The sequence below is a fragment of the Plecotus auritus genome (assembly GCF_963455305.1).
Source record: "Plecotus auritus genome assembly, chromosome: 7".
Taxonomy (NCBI): Eukaryota; Metazoa; Chordata; class Mammalia; order Chiroptera; family Vespertilionidae; genus Plecotus; species Plecotus auritus.
Genome location: NC_137774.1, coordinates 106,182,457 through 106,200,591, shown reverse-complemented (window position 1 = coordinate 106,200,591; position 18,135 = coordinate 106,182,457). Strand labels below are relative to the sequence as shown.

Here is an 18,135-nt window from a genome sequence, read left to right as displayed (position 1 = left end):
GGTTCCAGGACTCTACACTCATCTGATTTTCCTCTTACTCAGGGATCTTCAAACTTTTTAAACAGGGGGCCAGTTCACTGTCCCTCAGACCGTTGGAGGGCTGGACTATAGTTTAAAAAAACAACAACTATGAACAAATTCCTATGCACACTGCGGACCTGGGACGAGTTGGCTGCTAAGCTGGACAGGCAGCGGCACCCGGCGGGCCGGATAAATGTCCTCGGCGGGCCGCATGTGGCCCGTGGGCCGTAGTTTGAGGACGCCTGCGAGTCTTACTTCACTGGCTTCTCCTTTTCTGTGTCCTTGGTTGAATCCTCTTTCTCTTCCCAAAGTCTAAATATTGGAGTGCACACATATTTCCTAGGTTATTTTATCCAGTTCTATGCCCATAAAAAGATCACAACTGTTGATAACTCTCATATTTATATGCATAGCCCTAAGGTTTCCCCTGAATTCCAGACAACCTACTCAACATCTCCATTGGAGTATCTAATAGGCATTTCAAAATCAATGATCCAAACAGAACTCCAGATTTTCCTCCACACACCTAATTCTTACCAGGAATTCTAGATGCCAGTAAATGGCACTTCCTTTTATCCTGTTTCTCAGTCTTGGCTCCTCTCTTTCACTGACATTCCACATTCCTTCATTAGCAGATCCTCTTGACTCTACTTTCAAAATATATCCAAAATCCAACCATTTCTCAACACCTTTCAAATGTTACCACCCTAGTCCAAGCTACCATCATCTGTTGACATGAGATGGTTTCCTAACTAGTCTCTATCAGCAGCAGACTGAGCCTTTCAAAATAAAACCTAACTATATCTTTTCCTGCTCACACCCTTCCAGTGGCTTCCTGTAGCAAAGAGAAGAGGATCCAAAGTCCTTACCTGGCCGGGGAAGATCCTGCCCTGGCAGAACTCTGTTCCACTTCCCTCACCTTTCTCTCCACTCCAGCCACACTCGTTTCTTTGCTGTTTCATCAATTCAGTAAAGCATACTCCTTGCTCTTCCTACTGTCTGGAATGCTGTCCCTCCAGATCTTTGCATGGTTTGCTTCCTCACTTGTTTAAATGTCACTTCTTCAGAGAGATCTTCTCTAGCCAGTCTGTCTAAAACTGCAGCTGCCTCACTTGCATCATTCTCTTTCTTTACTGACTTTATATTTCTTTAAAACATTTATTTTTACCCAGTGTTATTAATTTGTTTGTTTCTCTGACTAGAGTGTCATCTTCATGAGGGCAGGGACCTGGCTCTTTTGTCCACTACTATATCTCCAGCAACTTTTATAGTGTCTGGTATTTAGTAGGAGAGCCACATACATTTGTTAAATGAATTATGAAGGTAATGGAGTATTTGCATCTAACTTAATTTGTCTCAGAATATTTGTGAGCATGATGTTTGATGGCTCTGCAATTTCCTTATTTCTCAGTGTTGCTGGCTTCTACTCCTACTCCCACCTTTCCATATCTGCTGCTTCCTGTGAACTGTGGTTATAACCTACAAAGAATTCCAATGTTTCCAGGGGATAGGTAAATAAACTTGTTTGGACAGTGAGATTAATTTTATGTCTAGTGCTGCATTAGTAAGTTCTGTCTGTGGCAATCTGGAAAAAAGAGACCTGCATTGGAACCAACCAGTTATATAATGGGGTGAGTCACATGGTTTCCCACCCCCTCCTCTATCTTGAAGATACCTTCATATGGCTGCTGAAGAGCAGAGTACATACGTTTATGACACCTATTTCTATCACTACTGGGAAGGTGTGTTTTTCCTTTCTTTTGGATTTTGGGATGAGTGAAGGATGTGTTTGCTTGGAGTGATATAGTAGTAGATGGGAATTCAGGAATCATGTTCATTAATTTTATAAAAGATTTATTGGGTAAAAACTATGCCAAGCAGCCTAACAGAAATTGTAAATAAAGTGGTGAATAAGACAGTCCTTATCTTTGCTGTCATGAAGTAGACAGTCCAGTGATAAGACAGGCTTCAAACAAGCCATCACAGGCCAGGAGACCAGTTAAGAGGCTTTTGCAATGCTCCAGGTCAGAGATGGTGTTAGCCTGGTCTGGGGAGTTTACAGGCATTGAGGAGAGAGAAAATTAGAGAGATATTTTGGAGGCAAAACTGATAAAAGTTGGCAATTTACTGGATGCGAAGAATGCAGGGACAGGGGAAACTTGGGTAACTCCTCAAATTTAGTGATTGATTGGATGTGAGAAATGAGAAAGAGGGAAGAAACATGGCTATCTCCCACTTTCTGGTTTGAGCAATAGAGGGTGGGAATGGTGATGCCATTTCCCAAGACAGGAAATACTAGAAGAGGAGCAGATGTGGGGGCAGGAGAAAGAATAAGTCTAGTTCAGGATGAGGAGCCTGAGACAGTCAGCAAGCATGTCAAGGAGCAGGTGAGCACAGAAGTTGAGACTGCAGACACAAATGTAGGATTCATGGACTTTTTATGTGATATTTGGACCTATGACATCACAAAAGAAAGATAGCACAGAGTCAGAATAGGATAGGGACTTGAGGAATTCCTATACTTAATATCCAGGTAGCAGAGAACATTGAGCAAAGGTACCTGCAAAGATGGGCTAGAGAGAAAGAAATCAAGGAGAGCTGGGTCCCAGAACTGCCATGACCTTCGCAGCAGGGTTCAGGATCTGAAGGAGGGGCCAACACACAAATGAAAATGCTATACAAGAAATATGAATTTACAAGGCATTGGGGGCCAAGTGGAGGAGCCTCTTGAAGAGGCACACCAACTTCTGGCCTGGTCCGCTATTTATTTACTTGAATACACATTTGCCCTTTACCAATGCATACAGGCAGATCAAAGGTGAAGTTTGGTAAACAGTAAAAGGATTATCAGGTTAGGGAATTGCCTTGAGCCATTGAGCCCACAGTAGAGCAATATTATGCTGATTTTCAGCCCTGCTGAATACCAAAGTCTGTTGGCCTTCCAATGGTTCTTTTTGCATTAATATGCTAACTGCTGTTGGCTTTAGCCTCCAGCACAGAACTGTGATGCCTGCTGTATCATGTTGAAAATCAAGGTGATTCCAATGTGCAGCCAGAGTTGAAACCACTGCTCTAAATTCCGGTACATCAGGCTCATTGACTGTAAGCTGCTGCTGAGTTTAGGTTCCAATGAATTTCAATCCAGATCTTCAAGCTAACATATTAAACATGGAGTATTAGAGCATCAATATGAATAAATTTGTCCTGATTCAGCTTTTTATGTGGTATAACACCCTTAGAATCTATTGCCTTATAGGCTCCCCAGATTTCTGCTGATACAAAATTGAAAGATCATAGGTATGTAGGTTCTGTTCCTAGAGAGAACATATTTTGACATCTCATTTTGAGCCTGGAGGCAATGAGTAATGGGTGGGTGAGATTGGAGATTAAGTATCCCTTTTCAAGGCATTGGTCCAGGAGGGGAAGAAAGGTTTTTTGCAAGGAAAGGTGTTCCTCAAACAGAATAGAGAGCCACTTCCACTGATAAAAAAGGGTCAGAGGGAACTGATGGTGTGAAATTCTCAGCTTTGTCTATGTCTGTCCAAATATCCCCATCCCTACTTGGAAAATTATAAGATACTGAAGAAAGAAATTGAAGGAGATACAAATAAATGGAAGCATATACCATGCTCATGGAGAGGAAGAATTAACAATGTTAAAATGTCCATACTGCCAAGCCAGTTGTAGCTCAGTGGTTGAACAAATGGGGCTCCATCAAACTAAAAAAGTTTTTGGACAGGAAAGGAAACCATCAACAATATGAAAAGACAATTCATTTAATGGGAGAACATATTCACCAAAGATACATCTGATAAGGGGTTACAATCCAAAATTTATAAAGAACTTATACAACTCAATACTTACAAAACAAACAATCCAATTTATAAAAGGGCAAAGGACCTTAATAGACACTTCTCCAAAGAGAACATGCAGATGGCCAATAGGAATATGAAAAAATACTCAACATTACTAATCACCAGGAAAATGCTAATTAAAACCACAATGAGATGTCACCTCATACCTGTCAGAATGGCTGTCATCAACAAATCAACAAACAACAAGTGTCAAGGATGTGGAGAAAAGCAAACCCTCGTGCATTGTTGGTGGGAATTCAGATTGGTGCAGCCACTGTGGAAAACACTTAAAAAATTAAAAATGGAACAGCCTTATGACCCAGGAATTCCACTTCTGGGAATATATCTAAAGAAATCCAAAACACTCAATAAATAAATTTTAAAAAATAAAATAAAATAAAATGTACAAAGAAAAAAAAAGAAATCCAAAACACTAATTTGAAAAAATATGCAGCCCTGTGTTCATTGCAGTGTTATTTATAATAGTCAAGCTATGGAAGCTTCCCAAGTGCCCATTAATAGCCTAGTAGATAAAAAATTGGTAGTACATTTACACAATGGAATATTACTCAGCCATGAAAAGAACAAAATCTTACCATTTTCAACACTATAGATGTACCTAGAGGGTAGTATGCTAAATGAAATAAGTCAGAGAAAAACAAATACCATGTGATTTCACTTATATGTGGAATATAAAGAACAATATAAAGGAACAAGCAAAAGAAAAACACTCATAGACACAGAGAACAGACAGTTGTCGTAGGGGGGTGGTTGGGAGACTGAGTGAAAAGATGAAGGGATTGAAAAGTAGACTGGTAGTTATAAAATAGTTATGGAGATGTAAAGTACAGCATAGGGAATATAGTCAATAGTATTGTAATAACTATGTATAGTGCCAGGTAGGTACTGGAAATATCAGGGAGAACACTTTGTAAAGTATATGATTGTCTAACCACTATCTATATACTTGAAACTAATACAAAGTAATATTGAATGTAAATTGTAATAAAAAATGTTTTAAGGAAGTTTATCAAAGTTTAAGTCTAAAAAAAAGAACAAAACAAAAAACAAATCCCATTCCAAGTCTCACCATCCCACTCCTTTCCAAATAGTGCCCTTACCTTCGCATTATAAACCTGGTGGGGTTGTATGTTTAACTGACGTTGCAACTATGTTAATTTGAAGCTAGATAAAGGGCTTCTTTAAGGTGACAACAGAGATTTCCTTACTGTCTACTTATACCTTGAGATGAGAGTTTAAAGCCTTAATCTTTTTCTTTTAGGTTCTCCATGGCAGTCAGAAGATGCCATAATAATCCACAATCCTCATAATCACCATTATCACCATAATCACTAAATCTTACAGTCACTCCATCTCCCACTGCCTTGCTTTCTACCTGTAATCCATCCTATGCCACCAGTGGTGAGAGTTTGAGTAAGCACTGTTCCAGGAGGGTGGATATTCATGTGCTCTTTAGATATGTGAGCTGCCCAATCCCACAGTCACATTTTGGGCATCTATTTCCTGGGACAATCCCTGATAAGTTATTGTATCAGGTCCCAACAGAAAACAGTTCACAGAATCCATGGGTTTAACTAGAGAGAATTTAAGGAAGGGACTGTTTTTGCTGATAGGATAAAGGGAAACAATAAGGAATTGTTATACACCTAGGAACTAGCAATAATGAGAAATCAGTACCACTACTTAGAACTGACTGGGGCAAGAGGAAAAAGTTTTAGTAGAACCTGGAGAAAGCTGTGAAAGAGCCAGTCAACAGCAGCTGAGGCATAGACACACTCAGCCCTTGCCAGAATCCCAGTACTGAGGTACAGACGGAGCAAGAGAGAATACCTTAACTTCTCTCTTTCTGCCTTTTGATCTTTTGACCATACCTCCCATTGATCAAACCCGACTGGACTCAGGGGTCAGGAGAGGCTGGTTGATGCAGTTAGTAGAGGTCAACCTCTGAGAGCATAGAAAAAGGCAAAAATTGAACTAGGTGATGGGGAACTGAGAACACTGCTACAGGAGAAAAACAGATCTTTATGAAATCTCTGTTGATCTTGGCATTTGCTACCCATGAATTTATCTTTGGCCACTGATGGAATGCTTCCAGGATATGTGAATTTAAAAAATGTTTTATTATTCTTGGGAAATGCATCTTAATGAGGTAGTAATAGAACCGGGAAGGGAAATTAAACTATCCAACTCTTAGCTTACTGTTCAGTTCTCTGCCTGAACTCCAGAACTCTCCCTCTTTTGCTTTTGTACAGTGATCCCGAGTCACTTGATGCTGACTAAGGGCCTTCTGACCTCTGAGCAGGCTGAGTGAGATGCTAATTATAGGGAAGTGCTCAGTAAACCCCCACCTCCTCAAGGCATAGGAAATGGGGTAGAGTGGTAATTTTAGAGAAAACACTAGAGACATGAAGGTGCAGTTGGCAGGTCTGAGCTCCATTTTGGGGTAAACTTCATTGCTTTTCTGTGACTCATAAACGATGTGACAAATGATAACCGCACTCAGAGTGCTGTCTCTGCATTCTTGGATAAAATAATGTTTGACACTACACAACACTTTCCCTGAGGCTTAGCTTTGAGCTTCTCTTTGTATGTGTTTTATTTAATTCCCAAGACAAGAATGACTGTATAAACTTTTTCTTCAAGGATGGCAAAGACTGCTAATTGTCTTCCAGTGTCTGTTTGTTCTTTCCTCCTTTTAGTGATAAAAATCCCCCTATAGAAATTTAGACACAAATCTAGTTTTCCTTAGAGCTTGATATGGCCATATGATTTCCTTACCACTGGAAAATGAACAAAGAAAGACATGTGCAACACATCTGCATCACTTGTTTAAAAGAAAACACTTGCCTTCCTCTTTCTCTCTTTCCCTTTCATGGGGCCAGGTTGCAGATGTGGGGGTTGGAGCCAGTGTTGAGCATGTGGACAATAACTACCCCCTTGGGCGATGGATGATGTCATTGAAGAGTCACCTGCCCACCTTGGATACTCCATTTGCCTCTGGACCATTGTGTGAACTAGTGGACTATTGCACTCAAAAAAATGAACTCTGTCTTGCTGGAGCCACTGCTTTTTTTTTTTTTTTTTAATCCTTTTTTTACAGCAGTTTAGCCTAAACCTTAACTTCTTCATCAGGGTTCATTTGGAAGTAACATGCCAACTGACCATTTTGTGCAAATTTGTCTGAGGTTCTCCTATAATTCGTAACTTCCCATCCAAACAGGTGACTAAACAAATTTTGTTGAAAATTGGTTTTTTAATGGACTCATGTAATTAAATGGAGAGCTTAGCACACATTTTACTATATGTTTTTAGCATCATATCTAGAATGATCTCCATGTGTTTTTCTTCCTCTCCCTTTTTAACAACTGTTTTTCCATACTCATGGTTCCCACATCAGATTGTGTGCAAGATACTATGGAGAGGAAAACTAGACTAGATCTTCTTCTTCTCTAACGTGTATTCTCAATTATTAAATGTGAACTGCCAAAATCGACAGTGTGCTTTCTAATTTAGGAAAGAGGGTTGATTTACACACAGTTGATCTTCATTTTGAACACATTAACTTAGTGAAAGTGACTAAAATATTACATGCAATATGACAGAGTAGAAGACCTAAAATTTGGAACTGATCATTTGAATCTCATTATTCATTCCACAAACATTTATTGAACACTAGAGGCCCGGTGCACAAAATTTGTGCACGGGGGTGTGTGTCCCTCAGCCCAGCCTGCACCCTCTCCAATATGGGACCCCTCAAGGGATGCCCGACTGCCCATTTAGGCCCAATCCTAAACAGGCAGTTGGACATCCCTCTCACAATCCAGGACTGCTGGCTCCCAACCGCTTGCCTGCCTGTCTTCCTGATTGCCCCTAACTGCTTCTGCCTGCCAGCCTGATCATCTCATAACCACTCCCCTGCCAGCCTGATTGATGCCTAACTGCTCCCCTGCCAGCCCGATTGCCCCTAACTGCCCTCCCCTGCCAGCCTGGTTCCCCGCAACTGCCCTCCCCTGCTGGCCTGGTCACCCCTAACTGCCCTCCCCTGCAGGCTTGATCACTCCCAACTGCCCTTCTTTGCAGGCCTGGTCCCCCCAACTGCTCTCCCCTGCAGGCCTGGGTCCCCCCCAACTGCCCTTCCCTGCAGGCCTGGTCGCCCTCAACTGCCCTCCCCTGCAGGCCTGGGTGCCCCCTAATTGCCCTTCCCTGCAGACCTGGTCCCCCAAAACTACCCTCCCCTGCAGGCCTGGTCCCCCCCAACTGCTCTCCCCTGCAAGCCTGGGTCCCCTCCCCCACAACTGCCCTTCCCTGCAGGCCCGGTCAACTTCCCTCCTATGCCGGCCTGGTCACCCCTAACTGCCCTCCCCTGCAGGCCTGGTCCCTCTCAACTGACCTCCCTTGCAGGCCTGGTCCCTCCCAACTGCCCTTCCCTGCTGGCCATCTTGTGGCAGCCATCTTTTGTCCACATAGGGGGAGCCATCTTTGACCACATGGGGGCAGCCATCTTGTGTGTTGGAGTGATGGTCAATTTGCATATTACTTTTATTATATAGGATAATATGCTGGGAGGATGCTGTGCTCAGTGCTTCATTAACACTGAAGCCATGGTTTCTGGGACAAATACCTTTACTATATAGAAGAGAAGAGAGCAATTATATATAAAACTATAAGTAATGGGGTAGATATTTCTGTAAATAGTACCTCATGAGAGCTCCTGACTCACCCCTCCTCAACTTATCACTAAAATACCCAATCAGCTTAGAACTCCAACTATCTACTCCCTGGATCAGAAACAGGAGCATTGTTCTGACACGAGTCCCCTGCTTTACAAGTGTGGCTTTTGGGCATAGCCATAGTGCTGTTGCTTCCCAATTATCTTCTTTCTTTCCCCTCTTTCATTACACCCAATAAATAATTACAACTCCGAGATAGTTGAGAAGGTAGCCAGGGAATGACATGTGGCATCCAAGGTATTATTCCCTAAAATAAATTATTTTAAGTGGGAATGGAAATAAGAGGCAGCAAAGCCTTTGGGCATTAGAGTTTCCTTATTATTCCATCTATTCAGTGTCGGGTGCTGGTGGTAGTGGAGACATCATTTCAACCTCATGGAATACAGCCCTGTATTATACACACTGTCACCATCCACAGGAGTGCAGGACTTTTGATTTCATTCTCTATCTACCGTACTTGATCAAATATCTTTGTCAGTACTCAGCCTGGTTACTGTCCTTGTCCAGGTCCCAATACCGAATAGAGTTTTCCTTTTGTGCAGCTATATTGTGGTGAGGAAACACTTGATAAATTCTCCAAGAACTACAGAGAAAAATGACTTAAAATAAAGAGAGAAAGAGCATAATAGATAATGAAGACAAATGACAGAGATTCAATCTAAGAATTATGGCTATTTCTGATTAAGGAACTAGAACAATTGAAACAGAAGGAGCAATAATTTAAAACATAAGCCTAAAAAACTTCCTTAAACTGGAAAAAAGAAACCTCATTACCAATCTCAAAAGAAAATGATGTTCTAATAAAAATAAATCAACGAAAGAGGCTTTTTTAGACATACCATAGCAGTAATTTTTGAATTGTGAGGAAAAGAAAAAAATGACATATGTATCCTGACAGAAGTGTAACTGAATTTTAAACAGAGCTTTTTCTAGAGTGTGTTAGTTTGGGTGTTCCAAAAAGCAACTATAAGAGGGGATTAGATGTGGAAAGGACGTACTGGGGGAAATGACGGTGAGAGGAAAAGGGCAGAGAGCCAGAGGACTTGGGGAGAGCTATCACCCTGTGATGCTGGTCTGGCCACTATGTAGGAGGGAGGGGAGAGAGGAGAGCTGGATAAGAAGTCTCAGACCGCAGTGCAGTGTTAAGAAAGTTTCTGGGCCAATGTGAAGCCTTCTGGCCAAAGTTGCCTATCAGTTGAATTCTTTCCCAGGACCTTCATTAAGATCCTTGCCATGCTCGGTCATTCATTGGCTGGGAGCAGCCCAAGGGATGCATGGCCTCAGTGTGAACAGGGTGGAGGACTCAGAGCAGCAGTGGGGTTGTCAGTCAATTATGCTCACTCCACCAGGAGATCTGATGCTGGGGTGATATCCAGCATCTAGAAGGGTTCAGGAATCTGGAGAAGGCGCTGCGGTGTAAATTAATAAAGAGACTATAAATATAATATAAATTTGTAATCCATGGGGGAGCCAGAGGAGGGCTTAGCTTCAGTAACCAAGTTCTCTGAATCTCCAGACCCCTTGCTCTTTATTAACACAAATTGCCCTAAGGCAAAGTAGATATACATATCAAAAGGTAAGGTTTAGTATACAGTAGGCATTGTTAGTTTTGGGGGAACTGCCTTCTGGCTGTTCAGGTGTTTAGCCAGCAGGAGGCAATAACATGTACATTAAAATGCAGGCAATAATATATGCAAATCTTTAGGTATGGGGAAATGCCCTTAGCTATTCCAGCAGCAGGTAATATGTATTCAGCCCTGCTGAATCCTAAAGTTCCATCAACCTTTTGATGAAACTTGTTGCATTTATGACATGCTGGAATTAGCTTCCAGCAATCTGAATGATATATTTTCATGGCCACCACATTCAATCAGCCAAACCTTAAACCTGAGCACCATAAATGACAAGTATCAACTCACTCTAAAAGTTTATTGGTATTAGTAAAGGATGGAAAAAAAATAGTAGTCAAGAGAGCCTCCCTACCCAAGCTCTAGAAGAGAAGACTACAGTTTGGAATTTCAAAAAATATATATATATTTAAAGGAAAATTTTCTCTTCCTGGAAGGCTACTCCTATTCTCTCTTCAACTACCTCTATCCTGCTTTAATATCAGAAAAGGTATTTCCAACATGTATATTCAACAAAGGACTCATATCTAGGAAATATACAAACAAAAAACACCCACAGACAATCAGTAGAAAAATGTACAAAACCCTTGAATAAGCCCTTCACAAATGAGGAAATCCAAAGACCTGATGATTATGTGAAAAAGCCCTTAGCTTCATTATAAAGAAAGTAATAATTAAAATCACAAACATACCAAAATGGCTCAAGTTAAAAATATTGACAATATTGACTATTGGTAAATTTGTGGAGCAGTGGGAATTCATACAAGCTGGAAGGAGTACAAATTGGTACTACCAATAGTTTTGCATCATCTACTTAAGTTGAAAGAACACACATATCCTATGGTTTAATAATTTAATTCCTAGATATCTATTCAACAAAAATGTATTCCAGAAGATACATATACAAGAGTATTTATAGCAGCACTTTTCTTTCTTTTGTAACCGAATCACTGTTACATCTTTTTTTAATTATTACTTTTATTTTTAAATTTTTATTGAGTTTATTGGGGTGACATGGATTAATAAAATTACATAGGTTTCAGATGTACAATTTTATAATACATCATCTGTATATTGCATTGTGTGTTCATTACCCCAAGTCAAGTCTCCTTCCATCACCATTTATCCTCCCTTTACCCTCTTCTACTTCTCCCCACCCCTTTTCTCAGAAATCACCAAACTGTTATTTGTCATTACAGACAGTTCTGTCTCTGTCTCTGTCTCTGTCTCTGTCTCTGTCTCTGTCTCTCTCTCTCTCTCTCTCTCTCTCTCGTTTTGCTTAATTTCTTCACTTTTTTCACCCAGCCCTGTAACCCCTGTTCCCTGGCTCTCATCTAGCCTCCCAGTATTTTTCCTGTGACTCCCATTGGTGAAAAGTATCCTGAAACCAGAGGCAAAGAAGTCTGGTAACTGTCTCCTGAGATACAGAAGGTGAGGAATAAATGTGACAGCAGATACCCAAGTGATTGGCTCAGCATTTCAAACTCAACCTGACCAAAAGCCACATTCTGATGACCCCTCTCTAAGCTTTCTTCACCCAGTAATCTTCCATTTCACAGTTGGTGGGAATTTCAACCTTGCAATTACTCAGTCTAACCTTGCAATCATCTTTGAAGTCTCTTTTTCTTTTGCATCCTATATCCAATGTGCCAGGAAATCATGCTAGTTTTACCCTCAGAATCAGGCCCAAGAAATAAAGATGGAAAAACAGTAGACATGCCAAAGCATAAACAACAAATTAACTAGTGACAACAAGATACAAAGGTGACTTCACTTGGGTAGCATATAAAAGGCTTGAATAGTCACTTTAGCTTAGGATTTATAAATAGCAGCACTGATCACATTTTGGGCAGGGTATTTCTTTGTTGTGGGTGACCTGTGCATGGTAGGATGTTTAGCAATATCCTTGGCCTCTACCCAGTAGCAAACGCCCAAAGTTGTGACAACCAAAAATGTCTCCAAACATTGTCAAGTGTCCAGGGGAGGAGGACACCAACAGCTCTCCTATTGAGAATCACTGCTTTAGCTGATAGGAATAGTAAGTAGGTTTTCTGAGCAACTAATTAAAAACATTTTTTTAAACTTTTTGGTCGGTGTTTTTCTGTCAACTGATCTGTCTCAGAACTACTCTTTGGTTGAGATGTTAAATGTTTCATATAATAGTCTTTTCCAGCTCTTTTTTATTATTACTAGTAACATAATAAGCACAACTCAGCCAGCATTTATTTTGTAACTTCTTTTGAGTGAAATTAGTGATTTATCAGAAATATTTTCCCTTTTGGTAAGATATTTAAATTGCTGAATCATTTGGAATGATTTTATTACTATGAAACTTTTTGTGTGGTAGCCAATCTTTATTTCTTTAATGATATTAGAGAAATGGAGTTAAATACTAGTGTCCATGTACCCACTTTTCAATAGTTTCTTATATAAAATTGAGGGGAGGCACACATCTAATATGAATTTGAAATTATTTTGTTTAGCACTGACTCCTCTTTAAAAAAAAAGGCAAACAAAAAAATATCTTTACATGTTCGTCTGGAATCCTTCAAAAAAAAAATGTCCAGGGGGTTGTAAGGACAAAAATTAATTAGCGCTGCATCTAACAATCGCATCTGACAATGACCTAAACCTGGAGCCCCCTGATAGCCCAGCAGCTCACAATCTGGCAGCCTGACTTTGGGCAGGTTTTGCAGAAAGAAAGAGAAGGAGGTCTCTACCCAGGATCTTCTGGGAGTGATGCACGTGGTCATAGTTATTTTAAAATATAATTGTTTTGTTTCTGAAGAAAGCAAATCAAACTTAGAATCAGGAGACTAGTCACAGGTTACAGCACAACCGTCTTTGTGAACTTGGTGTCAAGTCTCCCTTCTCGTGTGTGTGTGTGTGTGTGTGTGTGTGCGCGCGCGCGCGCGCGTTGTTGTTGTTAATGTGATAACTTTCAGTTCCAGGAGCGGGGAGATTACATTTCCCAGAAGAATCACCTGGGTTTAACCTGTCTCTGACCTCAGGTGGGAGAGTTCATTGAAAGGAGATACAGTTCAAAGAAGAAAAGTGAAAACCGTTTTAAGTTTTATGGCTGTGACAGACAAATTCTCTTGGATCTGAAATAACCGAAGGAGTCTAACGACAGGATGCACGCAAATAAACCTTGAGCCAACAACAGGATCTTGAACCGCCCTCTCCTTCCTCTTCCACAGCGCCTCCTGAGTTCTTGCAACCCATTCCCAATTCACTCCAGAGCGCGTGCAGGCTCACAGGCCCGGCCTCTCCCAGGAGCGTGGCTAAATAGCAAACAGATGCCCGAACGCCCTAAGCCTCCCCGCCCAGGGCACCGCCTGGGAGACGAGTTCCAGCCGGCCGTTTCCCAGTGGGAAGGTTGGGCGCCGGATTGTCTTATTCTCTTTGCTTAAAAAAGGCCTGATTTGCCCTAACTGGTTTTGCTCAGTGGGTAAAGCCACGGCCTGCAGACTGAAGAGTCCCAGGATCCATTCTGGTCAAGGGCACATGCCGGGGTAGCGGGCTCGGTCCCCAGTGGGGGGCGTGGAGGTAGCAGCCGACGTTTCTCTCTCTCTCTCTCTCCCTTACTTTCTGAAATAAATAAAAATATATATTTTTAAAAAGGCCGGTTTTGAGAACAGGATCCCCTTTCCCCAGGCAAGGGAGCGGAGAGCCAGACCCGGCTCCAGGACTGGCACCCAGTCCCTGGCGTTTGCGGAGCCTAGTGGCGGCTTCTCGCCGCGCCGGGTCAGGAGGTAAAGCGCCCCTCCCGTTCCTTCACCAGCTCGGGGACGCCAGTCCTTGATTGCATCCCAACTGTATTCAGGAGGCGAATTTTGCGCCAGAGATTTGGCTCCGGAAGCTCTCACCGCGCAGTTGTCCCACGCAGGATCATTTCAGAATGCACCCCAAAGGTCCAGGTCCTTAAGCCTCCACCCAGCCCCGGCGTGCGAGTCCCAGGTGGTGGCCCGCAGGTGTGCGACCCGCAGCTCCTCACGGCAGTCCAGGAACTCAAGGTGCTCTGTACCCGTTCCTTTCCCGGCACCCGAACTGCTTCGTGGCACATCCAACAAATCCCGTGAATCCAAATATTCCCTCCAGAGGTGCCTAAATTCGAGTTTTTCCGACTGTCCTCGCTTCGCACCGACTCTGGAAGCCTCTTGTGCGAAGTCTTTCCATCGGACCCGGAGGGGCGCGCGCCGCAGTGCGCCGGATCGGCCTCTTTCCCTAGTCCTGGCGGGAGGGGTGTGTAGGCAGGGACCTGGATCTGATTAGGTGGGAGGGGGAAGCCGAGGTCCCAATCGCGCTCTCCTGTCTCCCAACCCCTCGGGGAGGAGGAGGGACGGTACAAGAGAGGGGGTCCCACCCCTGAGCACCCGGCCCCGGGGTTCTGAGCCGTCGCCGCCTCGCCGTCGTCTCCGGGCTCTCACCTCATCCCCGCTAGAGGTCTTGGCGATGGGACCCCGTTCCAGCTCCGGCTTCTTCGTGAGCCGCGCGGTGGTCCTGCTGCTGGCGGGGCTGGCAGCCGCGCTCCTGCTGGCGCTGGCCGTGCTCGCCGCCCTGTACGGCCACTGCGCGCGCGTCGCGCCGTCGGAGCTTCACAGCTGCGGGGTCCCAGACGCCCGGAAGCCCAACCCCACTCTTGAACCGGAGGTGACGGTCACCCCGGACGTGTGGCGACCCTCGGGGCCCTGGGACCAGCTGCGCCTGCCGTCCTGGCTGGTGCCGCTGCACTACGAGCTGGAGCTGTGGCCGCGGCTGCGGCCAGACGAGCTCTCCCCTCCAGCGCTGCGCTTCACTGGCCGCGTAAACATCACGGTGCGCTGCACCGAGGCCACGGCGCGGCTGCTGCTCCACAGCCTCTTCCTGGACTGTGACAGCGCCGAGGTGAGGGGTCCTCTGTCCCCGGGAGCTGGAGACGCCACCGTGGGCCGCGTGCCGGTGGACAAGGTGTGGTTCGCGGAGGACATGCAGTACATGGTGCTGGAGCTCCGCGAGGCCCTGCAGCCCGGGAGCCTCTATGAGCTGCAGCTCAGTTTTTCGGGCACCGTGTACCAGGACTTTAGGGAGGGACTCTTCATCAACCTCTACACGGACCAGGGTGAGCGCAGGTAAGGGCAGGACGACCTTGGTCCTCAAGGTTTGGTCCGCGGACCAGCAATGGCTGTGATACTTGGGAGCTTGTTCAAAACGCAGACACGTCGGCCCCACCCTCAACCTAAGAGATCAGAATTTGCGCTTTAACAAGAGATCCGCAGGTGATGGAGTAGGAGAAGCCGTGGATGGGCGGGGGGGCGATCTCACCCTCAGCCTTGCCGCCGCTCCTGTCCCGGGAGCCGCTCCGCGCTCAGATCCCTCCCTGCTTTGCCTCTTTACCTCTACGTCCTTAACTGCGGCTCTTGCAACAAAGATTCACGTCGGGGCTGTTCTCTTATTTTTTTTTTTTCTTCCTTCTTTTTGCTAGGGTTCTTGAAACCTTCGGAATGCCCTTTAATTCACCCCCTCCCGCCCCTGCCTGAGGCCCGCGTCTGGTTTTGCTAGTGAGCAGCCGCGTCCCCCTACCCCACCCAACCCTTTGAACAGCTCTGCCAAGGGTCCGTGCCTGCGCTTTAGGGATTCCTCTGCTGGAAAAAATAAATAAAAGCGACGACAGACCGCCCCTCTGAGTTCGCAAGCTCGCGTAGTGTACATATGTTCTTTTTATACTCATTTGAGATAATGTCTCCCACACGGAATGTTTCCACTTCAAGAATTGCCTATGGCTACGGCCTGGGACCGCATTACTTGACCTCAGGCGAGCGAGCTTGGGGGATAAATGGTTGAGGTGGAAGATACCAAAAATATTTTTTTTCAAACCGGCGATCTCCTTCACTCACGCACTGGTGGAGCATTTGCGGTTTACACAACTGCATGTAGTTTACCCTTTATTATTAGAGAAAATGTTCTCAGATGTTCTCTCTGGGAAAGAAACCCACTAGATTACCCCCTAAATCATCTCCTGCACTATTTTCGAAACTTCAGGGGTTTTAAAATAAGTTTAATAAGCTGCCTTAGTGGATGTGTGACGTTTGTTTTTAAGGACAGTATGCCTGGTTGTTCTCTTTCAAAAATGCATCAGTGCTTGAAAAATTGTTTTTGAAAGGTTTCACATTAGGATGATTTGTATCTGGAGTATGAGCATTGGGAACCCTTTGAATGAACTGTGCGTAGCTCAGGAGGCAAGATTTTTCAGAGAAAAAACATAGTGTTTCCTGCTGTCAATAAGTATTTCATCTATTCGCCCATCTCTTTCTGCTTCCTTAATGGGAAGTCTTAATGGGGCTCTGGCCCAGATTCACGGCTCTAGCAAACATGGGAAAGTCCCCTTTTCTATTGTGCTGCCAACCAGAGGTAACCAGAAACCATATTTTGAGAACATTAAAATTCAAACAGGCAGAAATCTCAATGAAGTTTTACAGATGTTCAGAGACCAAGGTGGCGCTCCAGATTTGCGGCATCTTAAAGGAGCTGTTGCCTCAAACTTGTTTTCAGGGTCTCTGCTTTTGAAGCCACAAGGAAATGAAACCTGCAGTTGAGCTTGAAGCCAAGGTAGCAAAGAACCTAAACAAAGTGATGACTTATGGTGAGGCAGACTTTGGAAACCTAACGGGCACAGTTTGAACCTGAGTCTCTACCTCTCTGAGTTTGCTGCCTCCTTCATGGAATACACATCCTAAGTGAGAGTGTTGTGAGAATTTAATGAGAAAGGGGGAGATTGTGCAATGGTAGCTACTATCATTAACTCAGGATATTATTGTTAGGACCACCTTCCTCTTATCTGAATATGGAATCTGCCATATTCCTGTTACATATGAGTTTAAGAAGATTTTCATATGGGAGGAAACTGCCCACTGATTTCACATTTTCCTTAGGGTGTGCATAATTTCCATTGCAGCAGTCAGAACATGTTCACCTCTCTTCTTTTATCACCAACGTTAGTATTAGAAGGCTCATGTTTTTAAATAATTTTACTCAATGCTAATGGAAAAGAGAAAGAAAATCATTCCAGAAAATGATTTTCAAAGAGCATCACTGTCTCTCACTTCTAATGTTTAGAGGTTTCTGGGGATGCTTCCTACCTGTTCTTGGTCTTTTTCCATTTGGCAGGTGCCCTCACATTTCTGCCATGTGGGAGCCACCCTCTGGATGCCTTGGATTTGTGCTTCTCTGTGTCAGTATCTGATTTCCTCCTTCCATGTGTAGAAAGTTGAGAGCAAGATCAAAACATTGATGTCCCGCCTGGCCAGTGTGCCACAGTGATTAAGCATCGACCTATAAACCAGGAGGTCATGGTTCAATTCCAGGTCAGGGCACATGCCTGGGTTGCAGGCTTGATCCCCAGTAGGGGGCAGCTGACCAATGATTCTCTCTCATCATTGATGTTTCTATCTCCCTCTCTCTTTCTCCCTGAAATCAATAAAAATAAATTTTTAAAAATGTTAATGTCCCTTCAAAGTAGTATTTCCCAAACTTCATCCACTGGCATACTACTATTTAAGGTTATGTCATATTTACACATCTCCAGGCATATTATTTTCTTTAAAACGTTACTTGATTTAAATAAAAATATTAACTAGATTTATTAAAAAGCTCTATACCATTGTCATAAATGGAAAACTATTTGTAATGTATAGACTGCAATGGCACAGACTAATATAATAAAAACAATGCTGATAAATTGTACCTATTATTATTGCCTACTGAAGGATCTGAAGGCTCTGAATCTGAGAGCTGCTCTCTCTTTGTTAAAAAAGGAAAATTGGAATTAGATGTTTAAGATAAATAACACCTAACGAAGACTTTCTCTTGGTTCAATCAAGATGATTCATAAAATTGGAAAAG

General features: G+C 43.5%; 1 protein-coding gene across 1 annotated transcript in view; it reads left to right on the top strand.

Annotated features, from left to right (window-relative positions):
• Positions 1-14,709: 14,709 nt before the first annotated feature.
• Positions 14,710-18,135, top strand: part of LVRN (laeverin) — a gene marked incomplete at its 5' end in the record, with an annotated part of 75,828 nt that continues 72,402 nt past the window's right edge. The window contains one exon of the mRNA XM_080679826.1: positions 14,710-15,365. Within this exon, the coding sequence (XP_080535952.1) occupies positions 14,710-15,365 (656 nt within the window). The remainder of the gene's footprint in view (positions 15,366-18,135) is intronic.